Genomic DNA, 17457 nt, shown 5'->3' on the forward strand with positions numbered 1-17457 from the left:
AGTTTGCTTGTTAACTTGTTGGAATGTTATGAACGGTTTTCTTTCTAGTGCGGCAAATTCCTCCAAGCTCATAATAATAGTTTATCCCATACGTGGAAATAGTCCTTTTTCGGGTAATTTCAGGCTAGAAGGCTATAAATCCTTCAACAATTCTTTTTATCCATATTTTTCGACCCAACTTCGAATCCTCTTGTCGTGGAACGCTTAACAGAACATTAAAATTCTACAATTTATTAAAAGATTTTTTCATATACATGTGCTTTGACTTGTCAAGTGCATCTTACTGACATATATTTACTGAAGAGCGAAAAACTGAAAAACTCGGCTTGGCTTTTTTTTGCTTGTTATTAACGGACTGATTGGTTAAGATTGGTTTAAAAGATTGGTTTCATATTGTTCTTCAAAATAAGACGAAATAAAACTTGATGTCAAAGGCTCAAAATTCTAATTATTTTTACAGATGAGAAAAATAAATATTGCTCAAATAGAAAAAATCGAAATTCCTAATCATTTTTAGAACCAGATTAAACAAAAGAAATAATTTAGACGAATCGATTGAACCATATTGTTTCTCAAGAAAGGTCATGCATCTTGATTTGATTAGTATACGACAACGTCTTTGGAATTGCTGCACCAGAGATGTTCTTAAAAGGGCAAAGGTTTCGTCATAGTTCAATTGATCGTGTAATTTTGATCTCTGATGCAAAGCTTCACATGCGATTTTTTCTGTTTGATTCTTAAATGACCTACAAGGATTTTGAATGTGGCTTTTAGAACGCTACCTCTAAAGAGAACGCTACGCTTTTCTCTGTTTGATTCTTAAATGACCTACCAGGGTTATGAATGGGGCTTTTAGAACGCTACCTGACATACAATTTAAATGGGTATATGCCCGCTCATACAGATACCGTGGAAATATTGTATAGAGAGCTGGCAAAAGAAATTCAGTCACATCCTATATGAATACCTTCTTTGGGTGTGGAATTTCGCTTTGAAGACGGACAACGTAGGAACCCCAAAGAAAAGCTATTGCTGGGAAAAGTGGCAAATCATTTAGCGCCAAATGTTAAAGACGATAAGAATTAGTTTTAACAAATAAGAAATGTAACAATGCAAATCAGTTTATATAGAATAACACCAATAGTTTTCGGGTCAATCCGTTAGAAATATAAACAAGCGCTAAAACCATCTAAAATGCGTCAGAAATGTTTACATAATGTTAAGTATTCATCGATTTGGTTTTAGTTGTTGGAACAACGAATAACAAGATATCCATTGAAAACTTAAAAAAAACTATACCTGTATTCTGGCTTCTGGAAGTCCAATTTTGGAAGCAAGCCTTTCACGAGCAAATACATCAGGGTAATGCGTCCGTTCAAATTCTGGAATAAACAAAACAAAGTGTTTCAGATCCTGGAAAAAGCTGATATCTTTTAGCAAGAATAATAAAGAAAGACTATAATTTACATGAGTGCAGCAGTAATATTTATACCTTTTTCTAAGCTTTCAATTTGTTCATTTGTAAATGAAGTCCTGTTTCTTTGAAGTTTTCTCTTGAGCCTCAGCCTCGCTTGGTCTTCGTCACATGGGGTAGTCGCTGTTGGGGTAACTGATGCCGAACGAGACGTTTCTTCTGAGCTTAAGCCATCCAATGAATCTTCTAAAAAAAATCATTCGTATCAAAAGAGAAGAATCCAAATTCTCTAAATTCCAAATTCGTACTTTAAATCGCTATATGGAATAACAAACGCAAAAAGTATATTTACAGGGAAGAGGATGTGCACCCCGACGTTTTAGACACGGCATTGGGAGGGGGAAGGCTTAACCTGATCTCCCAGCCATGAGAGAAAATAGAGTGGACCTGCTCAAACTAAAACTTTGTAAATATTCATTTACAAAGAGAAGGTATTCGTCCCCTTTTGTTGAATTCTTTATATTTCTGCATGCGTAAAACAGTCTAATGTCGATTTCTTCCCCAAATCTAACTTTTACCCTAAAAAGAATATATTCTACATATTCATTTTTTACAGGCGGAAGAAAGTCTATCCTCGGGATTGAACCCATAGCCCGAAAACTGTGAGTCTAGTGCTTCACTATCTGAGCTAGCCAAACATTTTCTACTGATTTACGCCCTTTGTGTATCAAACAGTTTGTGTTAAAGAACTGCAAGTAAGTAGCAACTCGGCCCAATGGTAGCCAGACTTCTAAAAACTGGAATTTTGATAACAATTGATATATCAAAAGAATTTACTTTTATACTGATATATATGATACGAAAAGCAGTCAGAAATTAGATAAAAAAAAAAGTTTTTCAACTGAAAGTAACGAGCAAGATTAAAACTTGAAACAAATAGAAACTATTCTGTATATTAGGGGAGCGTCCACGTCCTCAATCCTTGCTCTTTACGATAAAGTTTGACTTTTTTGTCCTGATTCTTAGGAGAGACTAATCAGACACAAGGACCCTTGGTTTTGAAAGAGAAATATTTTTTAAGGGCTTTAAGCGTAAGGAACAAAGGCTGAGGATGTGGCAGCTTCCCTAATACACAACAATATCTTTTCGCTTCAAGTTTTAGTGTTGCTGCTTATTTTCAGTTGAAAAAAACTGCTTTTTTATTTAATTACAATATGAATATGAACGGATTTTCTCTGAAGTTACATACACTTACTAACTACATAAAGCCAGATTTGTATGTGATCAGTAATTATTTTTTTCCTTGTTCTTTTGCCTCTGAATATATCTAAGACCTTATTATGTTTATATGTTATATGTTTTGGTAAACTTTAGCATTTCATGTTTATGTTGGGGCAATATCTATTTCATTTATATATAAGACGATAAATTACAATGGCTGTCTCAGTTAGTTTCTTAGTAGGCGACTGAAAGACTTCTTGCATTTTGCGATAGTGACGAAATTACTAGTTCACCTCGTGATGGAAACTATTGCTACGTTTAAAAAACTTATTGAACGTTTTTTTCGGATCAGCATGTAAATTATTTTGCATATTAAATTTAGAAAAACAAATTCAACTGAAAGTAAGGAGCAGCATTAAAACTTAAAACGAACATCGCTCTTTGCACTTAAGTCTTAAAGTTTTTTTTTTAAATATTTTTCATTCAAATTCAACGGGCCTTATATTTGAGCAGTGTTTCTTAAAGTATTTTGAAAAAAAAAACAAAAATTTTAGCGTAACGGAGGAAGGGGCAATCCCCTCATGTACAGAATAATTTCTTTTCATTTTAAGTTTTAGGGTTGCACCTTACTTCCGGTTGAAAAAAACTTACTTCTGTTTTTTTTTTTTATAATTTTTGAATGTTTTCCAAATCATCCAATGAAATCCGCTTATCCCCTTTGTGTTTAAAAATTTCTCCTGGAAAACTCCCCCCAGAAACTTTCCTCCCTATGGAAAATTCACCAATTTACCCCCAGCATAGTATACCACCCAAAGCATTTCCTTATATTTCCCAGTAACAAATACTATATGTGAACAACAGGTAAATTGCGTAACTAACAGCCCTTTCCCCAGGGGTTACGGAGGGTCAATTCATCTGCAAAGGCTTAGCTGTTGGACCTTTCAACTATTTAAAATAAAATGGCTATCTTCGAATTTTTATCAGATTTCTTATGGTAAAAATGGGCCAGGAAGGGAGGCTAGTTGACCTCCAATCTTTTTTGTCACTTCAAATGGGCTCTAGAACCTTTTCTTTCAAATGAGCCCTCTCCTGATCTTCGAGGACGACCGGTTCGATACGATCATCCCTTGGGGAAAACAAACAAAAAACAAACAGACAGACATCTGTAATGTATCTTCTGGAAAAAGAAAACAAAATTCCACATTTAAAATCTCTTAAGTATGGAAAGTCCTCTTAAACCTCGAGCTTAAAACCTCTATGTTGCGGCCTTTTGATATGCTGAACCTGATTATATGATTCTTATTAAGATCGCTTGATTTTTTTTTGGGGGGGGCGTATTTTCTAAAGTGGGTTGGTGCGCTGGATTCGGGATCCCTTGTCTGAGAGGACGCGGGTTCGAATCCCAGTGTACCCAATTCTTCAGTTTTGGGACGGGGGTCAGTGGCGTGACTCTGTAAGCTTAGCCAGAGTCGACCCAGCTTTAAATGGGTACCTGGAGAAATCTGGGGAAGGTAAACAGGAAGGGTGTGCGAAAGCACAGGATGGCTGGCCCCCAACCCCCCATTGCACTTCCTGGCTGAAGGACCAAGAAACGGAGATCAGCACCGCCGGTACGGACTGTAAAGTCTAATGCCGTATCCTTTACCTTTACCATGAACTGTTTGATAAGGAAAACCCAGGGCCGTATACAGGGTTTTTTTTGGGACAGGTTTGGGGGTACCAGAAAAATGTATTGGAACAAGGGGTTTCACCAAAAGATTGTTTGTTTGGAAGGGGTATAAACATAAACGTTTCTAGATGCATTTCTGAGAACAATTTGCAATTAAGAGAAATATTTTTGCTTTTTATGGAGAAATCTTATCTCCACTTTTATGGCCAATTTACGAGTCAGAGTAATATTTGTGAGTGGGTTTGTTTGAGGGGGTTTAGTAATTCAGTAAACACTCCCCCCGTGGATAGATCCCTGGTAAAAACAGAAGCTTTTCTTCTTCTTTTTTTCTGTTGAGTATCCTATATGCTCCGTCCTATTAAGGTTTTGACTATATAATGCTATTAGCAGATGCATTTCAATATGAGTGCCTCAAATGCATCACTATCGCCGATAATTGTAAAGCTGTTGGAATAATACATTTTAGAGCAAATATTGACCATAAAATTAATGTTTTACAATACAGGCTGCTGATAAAGATTTTATACGTAGAGCTTACTCCTGGTCTTATAAATCAGTAATGAGCGCTGTCTAAGATGTTAATGAAGAAGGCGAGGAAAGCAAATTCCTATATGAAATAATTCATTTGGTGCCACCATATTGGATAATGGCCAATTAATTAGAAATGTAAAGACACCAAACATATTGCTGTTGCTTAAAATACCAGTCTATAACACTGCCTAAACTTACTAAATAAAATTAATAGAATTAACTAAATTCAATCAGGTAGTCCCTATACCCAAGCTAAAGCCCCATACAACCATACTATATTATGCCCAAAAGCCACGCTATTCTGTTATATTATATTGCCATTTCAAATTCTTAAAATTTTGATTTTTTTTAATAATAATGCCTCAAATTGAATTGTAGTTTTCATTCCTTTCATTTCAAAGACGTTTTCAAGAATTATGTAGGCTATACTAAGTGAATAGCTTCATAAACTGAATATTGTTAAAGGTCCATTTGTGAAGGCAACACAAAAGAATATTTTCTCATTAGCTAATATCATTCTTGTCTATTATAATGGATTCTTTAGTTAGGGAAAGCAGTTTCAAGTCCCCGCTGCCAGGGTCCTTCCTTCTTATAGCTCAGCATCATTTAAATCGAGAGCATAATATCGACCCTAGCAATACACATGATGAAAAATAAAATCATCAGAGTGTAAGTAATCCTTAGCTTGAGCGTCTTTTATATATGAGGACGAGGGAACAGTTACATCTGACTGCTGGGGGTGAGTTGCAGTTTTGAAACTGAACAGCTGTACTTGGGTTTTCGAATTAGCTTTTGACCTTTGTACCGCCCTATGTCAACTACTATGAAATGATGACACCTTTATTTTTGAATAATAGAACAGTGATGTAATACATTCAAAAGTGATTCCTATGATTTCAGACAATTTTTCAATATTACAAAAATGGTTGTAGTTTATCTAAAAAGGTGTCAAAAGTGAAGTTTCAGCATGATAGGTGCCCATTTAAAGTCGGGGGTGGGGAAAGGGGATAGAGGTATTATTCAGCAGACTTTGATTAGTTAATAACAGACAGGATATTTGGATATTAGTTTGAAACTTAAGAAATATATTTAACTTTTAAGCCCTTATAAGCATTTTGATTAGTTGAACTTGATGGTTGTAGTTCAAAACAATATAGAGCAATCCCCAATGCAGGGACCAAACCATTATAAGAGGTAAAATATACAACAGGAGACATATGAACTACTCAGTTTGTCGTTAATTAATCAAAGTGGCAATTCTCTATAAAACAAATTCAGAAATTAGAATCTTGTTTAATTTATTTAATGATCTTGGAATAGAAGCACTATGATATTGTGACAGCTAAAATGGGTGTGCTTAGCAAATAAGATTTATCTTTTTAATTAATATCTGGAATTATTAAAGTAACGTAATGAAACTCGGCTATCACTATCTGTCTTTAAGAAAGGGTAGCCTAATGGAGGTCTGTTTTCTTTATTGTGTATAAATAGTTCGGTCTTCTTAACTTTTTCCTATTGTCTTGTCTCATTGTCTTTCACTTCCATTATGATGGGTGTTTTTTCGCTAACACTTTTCTTAATGACTGGAAACTTTTTACTGGGTGCTCTTATTAAAGAATTACTTACTATTTATATTATATGTTTTTTTCATCATTTAGTATAAATTCTAACATTTCAACTAGAGCATGTTTCTGATGTTTTCCTTGTCATCGCTTTGTCAAAATTTGGTTGGTATACTTTTGTCCTAAAACAAAGCTTATCACTTGTTGTTAGTCCCACAAAAATTGTCAACCTTTATCATTCCAAGAGTCAGTTATGTGTCTACTTAAAAAAATATATATACATAGCTTCTCCAGAATATTTTCGATCCTTGGCAGCGTTCCAGGCTATCACCAAGTTCTAAACGATGTTTAGAAATACCACGCAGCGAAGCGTGAAAGTGATAAGAACATTGACTGCCTTCCTTAACGGGGAAACAACAATAACGATTTCTTACCTCGTGTAAAAATCTATCTGTCTTTTCTTCTAAAAGTTATCTAAAAAGTTTGAAACAAAAAGTTGAATATAGTGGTGTCCCTTTTGTAACCATAAAACCCAGATCAGTTGCAAGCCATATTTTTCATTTCCTTGAAGTGTCCTTCACACTCAACCTTATATATTATCAAATAAAAAAAAAAAACAAGTCTCTTAAACCGAAGACAAGGAGCAACAGTAAAATTTAAATCGAACAGAAATTAATCCTTATATGAGGAAAACTGCCACCTCCTCAATACTTGACTCTTTACACTAAAGTTTTTAAGTACTTTCAAAATGTTGCTCATCTAATTAAATTGTTCAGGAGTCGTTCTTAAAGATTTGGGACAAAAGGTCAAAATTTAGCGTAAAAAGCGAAATATTGAGAAAGGGAAGCCCCCCTCACATACGAAATAATTTCTGTTCGTTTTAAGTTTAATATTGCTCTTTACTTTCAATTGAAAAAACAGCAAGTTTTCTAATTTGATTACAGATCATTTTTTTAAATAGTGCTGGGAAATCTGCGCCCTCTCGATGAGAAATTCACCCCTAAACATTTTTTCTTGGATCGTTCCTTCCAAGCGAAGTTCCCCCGGATAATTCCATCCTCGCTGCAAATGCTGTCAGGAATATTTCCTGCTAACAACTCTGCATTGAAATTTCCCTTTAGCCTGCTTTCATTTGAAAAAGACTGTTTTATATTCAATTTCTGATCTTTTTTCTAATCATGGAGGAAATCACGCACTAGGGAATGTTTTTCTCGTAAATGCTCCCCAGTGGACACTTTCCCATAAAAATTCCCCCGTGGAGAGTTTCTCCCGCAGAAAATTCCCCCAACGGAGAATTCTTCCCAAATAAATGCCCCTCCTCCACGGAAAAATCTCCAAGAAAATTTCATCCCGCCTAAAATTTTCCCCGGACAATTCCCTCAAAACGTCTTCACATGTAAAATTGAGTCACCAGAGACAAATAAGAAAAAATACGGAGGACTTTGAAAAGAAATTCTAGCAAATTCTCCCCGTGTATAATTTGCCTTGGAAAGCTCACCCGAGAAACTTCCTTCCCCACGGAAAATTCTCTACATCGAAAATGGTCCCGAAAAAAATTCTTCCTCTCCCACCCTGAAAATTATCTGTATACTTCACAATAACAAATACTATATGCAAAGAAAGGGCAAATTTCCTACAACGCACCACACTTGTGACCATTATCAGAATTTATGAGGCACACAGAGCTAGAAATTTACTTATTGAATGTCGTATTTTAAAATGAGCTGCTACAAAAAAAAAAATTGTCAGTGAATATGTGATATTTATACAAATTAGCTGAATTAGTTCTTTTTTTATATCCAGAGGAATATGCAGCTCCTATGTAGATAAATTTTTCTTGGGGATAGTTCTTCCGAAACGATTTTTTCCGAACTCATCAATTGACCACCATTGACTCAATTTGATTTTGAACGTCCAAGTGTCATGATCTCCAAAATTGTCTGAGAACACGGTCAGTTATTTCACAATACCCCTTGAAATAAATATTAATTTGAGCTTAATAATTTGTTTGGCACCTAGGTCCTTAATATCTATTAGTCATTGATTGATGCATAATTTTTTTCTTCTAAATTATCTTTATGCATTTGGAAGTATCTCTGTGTAGATACTTAAAATTATCTTCGTTAGTTAAATTTACAAAATACTATCAAAATGAATTCCTATTAGTTTTGTCAATACTATTCTCTTTTCGAATTACATGGAGCTAATTCACCAATTATTATTCAGGATATTTCCCTGATTATAGACGGAAGGATAGAATATCTGTAATGCCGACACGGCTTGTTAAGACGTGTGCCAAAACGGAATTGAACCCTCGACACGGGAAATATCCCTCGATGTCTCAATCAATGCTGTGACAGTGGCAAAAGAGGGTGTTGAGCTAAAACGACCGATGTCTTGTACATCCATTGTTCTGTTTCAAAAAGTTCATACTTTTTATGCAAATTGATGAAATATAAACGTATTTAATGTCACAAGGGTTGCTCAATGAATGATCTTTGGAACCACATAAAATAGGCGCTTCTATACTTTTCTTTAAAGCTGATGTGCTTGTGAAAAAGCAGATGACGATAGAGGCAAAAAACAGACTACTTTACATACAAGTATTCGATGAAGCCTTAGCTGTTTACTGTCATTTTTTATATGAGCAGTCATTAATTATAAATATATTATAAATATCAATTTTAATCTATAAAAAGTAGTCATTATTTATATGACCAGATTTAAAGATCAAAGTGCTTCATTCTAAGATTGAATTATTTAGTTTTTAAGTTAGTATTTGCATGATCACAGGGTTAGCTGTTCCATTTATTCTTAATTCGGTATAAAACTAATGCGTCTCAGGCTGGTAATTTTACCGTATACCGATACTGGTAATTTTACTGTTTAGACATACACCAATTTTACCATTGATAAAATAATCCAGGACAAATTTTCCCAAATTTAGACGTTTCAGCAAAATTCATCAAACGTAGAATATTAACAGAAAAATGTTCTCAAACATCATTTTTTATCAATTTCTCTTTTCATTAATTTGAAAGTAAAAAAATTATAAATGTATATTAGTTTACTTACGGCTGAGCAATAGTGGGACTGTAAATTTTACGAGTTAAATGTTACAAATTTGCTGCTTAGATCTGTTGTTTAAGAAGACGTAAAAAAAAAGTAATGTATATTAAAATGGAGATGGAAAGCTATTTTGCTGACTTTTTTTCTGAAATTGTGCCGTAAGACCACAACTTAGTATATATTTTATTAGAATCATGACCATTCTCATGTATTTGTCTGAAGAAAAGAAGCGTTATCATTAAAGGGGGTCTGCACACATTTTTCCAGCAGGGCATAAACCTAATAAATCGGTTGGGGGGTAAAATTTCAAAAAAGAGTTTATGCCGTCATTGTTTTTTTGTTTTTTTTTCTGAGGGGCAGGGGGTTTCGGTTCTACTATGGTTCTTCTAGTATTCAAGAGTTTATCAGTGTTCCATTCCCCGCCTTCAGAAGGAATTTATCTTCCTTCAAGAAAATGCCCTTGCCCAATCTTTCAATGAGGCGTCTCCATGACATCAATTATCCACTGTCCGTTCCACATCCTATTCAGATTCTCATTAGGCATCTACTAATCTAAATCGGATTTGACCACTGACTTGATTATATAAGGCAATAATGATATTAGTTGCAGAAGCAGTCAGAGGGACAAAAGCAGTTTCAGCAAATAAAAAGAAGTCCGAGTAGAATGAATAGAAGATTCGTATCAGCACAATTGTAAGAATATGGCTTTAGTCACTTTTCATCATTAATAAATAAATGTTAAACTTTAGTCATAGCAGGCGCATACACAGAATTTGTTTTGAGTAGGGCCCAATAATAATAATAATAAAAGAAACAATCTATTTCAAATTAGAATTACTCAGAATTTTGTGAATTTTTATTTGTTTCCCTGGGAGCTCTCGAGCATTATCCCTCCGCCGTGGGTACGTCCCTCAGTCACAGCATCGACTTTAAAGAGGACTGTAGAGTCGGTTATAAGTTATAACCGAATCCAACTCCAGACATTTTCAATATACCGACTCCAACTCTGACTCCGACTCCATTCAGCAAAAACGTACTAAGACTCTGACTTTACAGCCCTGTTTTCAAGCTTCATTTAACTAGATTTATAAGTTACAACCGATATCTATACCAGAAATCTTCGATATGTCGACTCCAACTCTGACTCCATTCAGCAAAAATTTATTAATAATCCGACTCAGGCTCCACAGCCCTCCTTTTGAGTAATATAATCAAAAAAAGTTTTATTTTCAGTAGAATGATTCTTTCACCCAGAAATGGCTCTTACCTCGGGAATTTTTAGCACAGTGACTATTTCTTATTTAGGAACAACGCCATTAAAGCAATTTATGCTTCATATCACATAGTTAGTTAGCCAGATTCATATAGTTGCCTACAGGAGAAAGAAGGGAGACTCACGCCCTGAATGCAAAAAAAAAAATGAAAAAAACTTCCTTTTTATTTTGTTCAATTTATTTGTTTATTTTCTAACATTTATTTTACCTTTTAAGTACTTATTTGGTAATAATTTTCTCTTAGGCTACGAAAAACAATTTTTTTAGTAGTATCATGTAAAATGAACCATATTTACAGCAATACATACATCCTTTAGATGATTTAGATACATTTTCGTTCTTGTATGAAGACATTTTCAGTCCCCATGACAGATTGTATCCGAAACAAATCACAAAATCAACCATTTTTCTTTCGCACGCGCCCTCTGATATTACACAGCGGCTAGTGAAATAAACAACAGTAATTACTTACTAAGGCCAGCTTATAAAAAACGGACCCTTACTCTTGGCAATAGCCAAGGGAATTTATGTCAATGATACGCCTTTCAAATACATTGGAAATTTATTGAGCGAATTCCAGGATTTTCCCAGGGATTTTTTATGCGCGTGCCAGTGAACGTAATATCTGAACGCCGTCCGACGAAGCAACGGAAAACTAAGAAAAGCAATAGGTTTTTTTTTTATTATAGAGGCAAGTACTTTTATTGAAAAGAACCCTTCGAATCTCACAGGCTGATTATGTTTGGAATCAAGATCCGGGAAGTATCTATCGTCTGCGAGGAGCCTATCAACTAGGATATATTGCTGACAAGTGGCTCCAGTGAAAGTGTAAAGAATAGAAATGAAAACTTAGATAATGATTAAATGCTTCAGATTTTTTTTCTCTTTGATATTTTTTTAAGAGTATTAAATATATATATAGGACTAGCCAATAAACGATAGAAGCAAAAACAAACGCTCCGGACTAGGCTAGGAGGATATTTTTAACGTGACGTCTTAAAATGTGGGGGGATAGCTTAAAAGACAATATATATGCAGTAGTTTTAAAGAAGCTGGGATAGAGGGGTAATGTCTACTGCTGCGTCTTTTGCAGGTGGCTTAGCGCTCTGATTCACTAGGATGAATATTAGCTGTAGTTTTTCACACACGAAAGTACAAGTAGTAAAAAAATAATGTGTTGTTTTGGCATCGTGGAGGCTTTTTGGCATTGGGTTTACTTGAAGTAGGAGTTTTAAAGAAAGCATGAGTTCCAAAAAATTGAAATTTTGTACACTTTAAGATGGAATTACAATAGTTTACTACTTATTTTAATTTATTCTTGGTAAATTAGCAATAAATACTTCATTTATTGTGACGGAATGCTACACTTTTAACTACTGTACAGTCTATTAAGTTGAATGATTAATGAGATAAACACCTTAGATTTTCCATTATAACAAAAAAAAATATGCATTTATATTATAGAACTAAACATGCAGAGCACAGTTTAGAACTATATAAAAAGAATTAAAAATTCTCTACTACACAATTGAATTTCTCCGCTTCAAGAATTGAATACTCTAGTTAATATAGGTTTTTAGCCTTCTAAAGCAATAGATAATGCTAGTCCTTGTTTGGGTTTGTATCAATAAGTAAATCAGGTAGGTGTAATAGTTAAAATCCTTGATACCTTTTTTAGCCGTCATATCACCGCCATTCATTGTCCCAATTGACGTAAGTGATGGACTGACAGCTCCTGGGACAGGAGTATAAGGAGGGCTGCATGTCCCAACTCCCATAGTTTGGCTAGGCAAGCCACTTGGGTACCATGAACCATTTCGTGACCATGAATTCTGACCATTTATGGCTCTTAAACGATCATACATGGATTCAGATTGTTGCACTGTATTTTGCTGCCCTGGCAGGTCTTTACTAGATGCGATGTTCCTTAAGACTCGATTGATTGAAGATACCTACAACACATGATTAATAATTAATAATATGTTTACAAAAAAATATTTTCTGATTACATTATTGTTATCCATCTAAAATAAAACGCATTTACTTGACAGTACATTTCGTCCAATGACAACGACGCTTTCAAAGGAAAGGTACGCCTTCTCAAGTTTGACGATGCCATATGTTTAGCTTATTTTTTGAGGATTTTCACCCAAGTTTCTTTTTTTTAATATGACATCAGACGACAAAAAATGCCTAAATGCATAGGGAGGTGTATTTTGTAAAAAAAAATTGTTTTGTTAATGTTCAGTATATGAATGGTTGCAAAAGACTTCACTCCACAAATTCAAAAATATTTTTACCGCCTTTGGTAGTTTAAAATAGCTGTCAGATAAAGATTCCCTTTCCGTTTTTCTGTAGCTAAAACATATTTGAAATTAATCCAAGTCTATGCAGTTAGGAAATGTTTGTATTTTAAATTAACAGGTTAATCTTTTGCCTTGAAAAGTCCAACTTTTCTTGACTGAAATACTGCGAAAATTTTCATTTGACTCTTGTAGGCCTACAAAAAAGAATGAAATAAAATGTAATTTACTTATGAGTTATCCAGTTTATTGCTTTTTTTACATGTTGTACATATTTTCTGGCCTGAAAAAAAAAATTCTTCTCTGGTCATTAACCAATATTTACTAATTTTTTTTATTAATGTGTAGGCCCCATTCTTTTTTGATCGTTTGTGCCAAAAGCAAGCAATACAAATCAAAGCTAATAAAGGATGAAACGACAAATGTAAACGTACTCGCTTTTTAATTGGCTCCAAAGGGCTTTTTCATATTAAACAAATGACTGGAAAGGTTTAAGCGGAATTGGCGGACTATTTCAATATTAAAAAAACAAAAGGACTTTGGATCTTCATAACATAAAGTGACCTTTTGTTTGCCTTTTTAACTTTCAAATTGTTCTTGTCTGTCAAACTTCTCACTTTTTTCAGTGTCATATGTCATAGGTGTTGTTCCCAATCATCTTCAGTACTTATAATGATGACTTTCTATTGTGATAACTACAATGGCGGTCCCAGGCTTTCTATTAAAGGAAAAGCTATCCCGGAATTAAAGTCTTCTCATCGCAAGGGGGTCTCGAGTAAAATAATAATCTCAATAGTACCATTGACCTAAGGACCCCCTCTAGATATAACAAAAAGGGTAGAACAGGGGGTTGTTCCTTCGTATACCCATTTTGTCGCGGCTTAGCTATGAAAGTATCCCTACTGTGTAACATGCATTGCTCTACATAAAACTATTATATGCGTGATCTTATCATTGTTAGTCGGGAAATAATTGTTCAGTCGTGAGAAATTACATCATTTCTGAGTAAAAATGATGTTTGCCATGTTTGATATTGTCCTAATGTCTAGGTAGACAATAAGGGTAGACAAGGATAACTAGGTGGGGATTTATTTTCCAGTGAATGTCACTTTGAGGGTTCGCATTAGATTTGATAGGTAAGAGACAAGTTAAATATTTCCTGCAACTTCAATCATAGGATAATCTATTTCATAGCTCAAACATCTTTCATTTTATTATGTATTTACTTTTACTTCAAAATTTCACAGTATCTTAGACGTTAAATTAATGGGGTTACCTTTGCACACATGACACCAGAGAAGTAAACACAGTGGGGGTAGGGGCAAAAACTAGACTTTCCTCAATTCCTGGGCACTTATTACTCAAATTATCAAATATAATCTGTTATTTTCTTTTAATGCCCCCTCCTTCCAAAAAATCCTGTGCACGTGCCTGCGCGGCGCATCAAGAATTCAGGATAAGATAAAGCCCCTCCTATAATTATTTGATATTTTTAAAGTTTTGAAAAGTTGTGGCGAATCTTCAAAGGACAGAAAAAGAAAATATTCGTTGTTTATCACATAATTTAACAAAATGTCATCAAAACACTGGTGAATCCAAACCTTATATTCTCCATTACTTCTGGGAAGGGATAATTTGAGAAAACAGAGATTTTACAAAAGTTAGTATAGTTTTTACTGACAAGGACATAGTTGTTTGTCTTCCATCTTTAATTCAAAAAAAAGGTCACCTGAAAAGTATGAGATTTCACGCAAATGATTCTAGGGGGCTTGGCTACAAGTATTTGTTCTGAGTTAGCACAAACCTATAAATGGTTTACTGGAAGAGGGTGGGAGGCTTCAAAGCTATATATTTTAACTTCAGGGTAGGGTAGGCTCCCATCTATTTTGGGTAGAGGACTGCCCATGATTGAAACACGCCCTGAAGTTCACAACATTGTGAAATCTTTCAGGGCAGAGTAAATCTTAATCCCATCTTACCCAAATTAAACTTTTCTTTCTTGTGAAAGTTCAGTTATTAAGATGGCGACTTTTAGTTGTGTTATTTAAACGTATAAGAATTTTATTAAAAATGAATCTCTTATCAAACAGTTCGTGGTAACGAACTGTAGTAAGGAGCGACCCGGCTCAATAGTAACCAAAACTCTAAGAAAGGCAATTTTGATGCCAATAGTTACATCAAAACAATCGCATTTTAATGCTGATTTTGAATATATAAGTTTCATCAAGATTAGTTTACTTTAAAAATGTAGTAAAGTCTACATTCTTTTACTGTTTTAAAATGTAGAGTTAAGAGAAAGAGACAAACTTTAGCGTAAAGAGCGGGGCGTTGAGGAGGAAAAGCCCCTTTCATATACGGAGTGATTTCTGTCCGTTTTAAGTTTTAATGTCGCTCCTTACTTTCTTTGACTTAATTTTATCAAAGATAGACAGAAAATTGCTTCAGTACAAGAATTTTTAAAAAAAATTTTGACGGAATATAAATTAGAGCGCTACCAAATTCTCTGGGATAGTTTTGTTAATTAGCTTTATTATATAAATAAAAATATGGTAAACTGATTCTGTATCTTCAGAAAACTGATCATAATGGCCATCCGACGATCTACAACAATTAAGTTTGTCAAAACAATTTTGGAAATTGACTTTATGTAATGAAATCATCGCACAATGTGAACGCAATCAGCATAAAAGAGTGCCCACATTGTTTTAACTTCCGGTGATATTTGAATGTTGGTAATTCACGTACCTAGGGATACCCCCTGAAATGTCAAGGTTTTATAGTTTATCCCTATTATTTGGATTTTCCTGTGGGTCTTTTTTTCAAGCTTTGACGATCCAGGACTCATCCCTTTATATGAAACACCTTAAAATTACTTCTTGTGTATGTGCCTACTAAATATTTAATGTTGGCACATTTCACAACTGATTCATATTATTTTACATAGCCTAACGGACAGATACTTCATTCCCAAGCATCAAAGAGATATAACTTTTTCTTACAGGGTATAAATTATGAACGAAGGAGGAGAAGAAGAGGCTTACTGTAAAGTAGGAACATGAGTTTAAATGTGTAAACTTCTTATTTTGGTCACTTCTATATTTATGCTTTATCTTAATTCTTTCGTTGAAAAAGCCCGAGATATAATAAAAGTACATCCAGAATTAATTTTCTAGGGGGGGGGGGGGGTTAAAATTTTTTAAAAATGCATAAAAAATTTGATTTTATGCGTTGTTGTTGCGCTTTTAGGAGTTGTTCAGAAACTTGAGAGGAGGTCCTGTACCCCCCTTCCTTGGATACAGCCTTGGATATAATTTACCATCTGCCCTGCCAATTGAATATAGCAGTTTAGACAGATTCTGTCCGTCTAAGATAAATTAATCCAGCCAATAAGATAAGAACATGTTCAGGCATACTCGAAAACGGGCATCCAGCCTGTTGGGTTAGGTTACCTTTTGATTTACTGTATAGTTTTCATTGCCTTTGTCTTTTTTTGCTTGGCAGATACGTAGGCTTGTAGACTTGGATTTTGATTTTACCTTTTGCTCGACATAGTAAAAACTACACGAAAGTAAGCTGAGGCCAAGGGTACGGGCAGCCTGGATCACTCCTAAATGGGCTTAGAGAAACAAGTAGCACATAGATGCCGGTAGCGGATGCGTTTTGTTGAATACTGTATAAACATGAATTTACGTTTCAATGAACTTCCACTACCGGCTCAATAAGAAAATGAACCATAAGCAATAGGATTATAAATGGAACGGCATATTATAACATGAGACCGCATATGTGCTCAAAGCAAACTTCCCATTTTAATTACATAGCCTATTTTAGAATATCTACAAAATAAGCTATTTTGCCTCGGTTGAGTCCAAAAAACGCTGAATATTCTAGAGAGAAAAAGCAGTTTTTCAACTTCTTTAATAACCAATTTCTACTTACATGTGCCATAAAATTGACTTTAGCCATAGTATCACCAAGATGAGGGTAGAGGGAATCCACTCCGCCACCCCCCAGGAGATCGAAAATGTAAGTCGTATAATCATCGGAAAAACTTGAATTTTTGTGGTAGCAAAACATTTTTTCCCACTGCAGCCCACCTTCCTAACCTTCAACATTTTTCGCAGGCTTGCCGTCCCTAACAACATTTATGTTGGCCAGCCTTATGGGTTCAACTAATAAAAATATATATGATGCTAACATTCGCAGGAGATAGAATCAAATCTTAAACATTTAGAATCACACTTTCAACCCACATTGGAAAAATGAGTGCTGTGATGCCCTTAAATAATAGTAAAATTACAATTGGACCCTTTATTTTTAAATAAAAGTTTGTTAATTAATTAATTAATTATTAATGTCATAAAGTGAAAATAGAAATAGTTTTTGCTTCCAGAAATAAACTCGATATTTTAAT

At 34.5% G+C, this 17457-nt stretch overlaps 1 protein-coding gene across 3 annotated transcripts in view; it reads right to left on the reverse strand.

The window, feature by feature from the left end:
* LOC136039976 (paired box protein Pax-6-like) overlaps positions 1 to 17457 on the reverse strand; it is a 54487-nt gene that overhangs the window by 10531 nt on the left and 26499 nt on the right. For all 3 annotated transcript variants that reach the window (XM_065724046.1, XM_065724051.1, XM_065724039.1), the window contains exons 4-6: positions 12410 to 12692; positions 1493 to 1660; positions 1300 to 1382 (exon numbers count right to left, since the gene is read on the reverse strand). In XM_065724046.1, coding sequence (XP_065580118.1) covers positions 1300 to 1382; positions 1493 to 1660; positions 12410 to 12692 — 534 coding nt within the window. The remainder of the gene's footprint in view (positions 1 to 1299; positions 1383 to 1492; positions 1661 to 12409; positions 12693 to 17457) is intronic.

This window comes from Artemia franciscana, chromosome 2, assembly GCF_032884065.1.
Source record: "Artemia franciscana chromosome 2, ASM3288406v1, whole genome shotgun sequence".
Classification (NCBI taxonomy): domain Eukaryota; kingdom Metazoa; phylum Arthropoda; class Branchiopoda; order Anostraca; family Artemiidae; genus Artemia; species Artemia franciscana.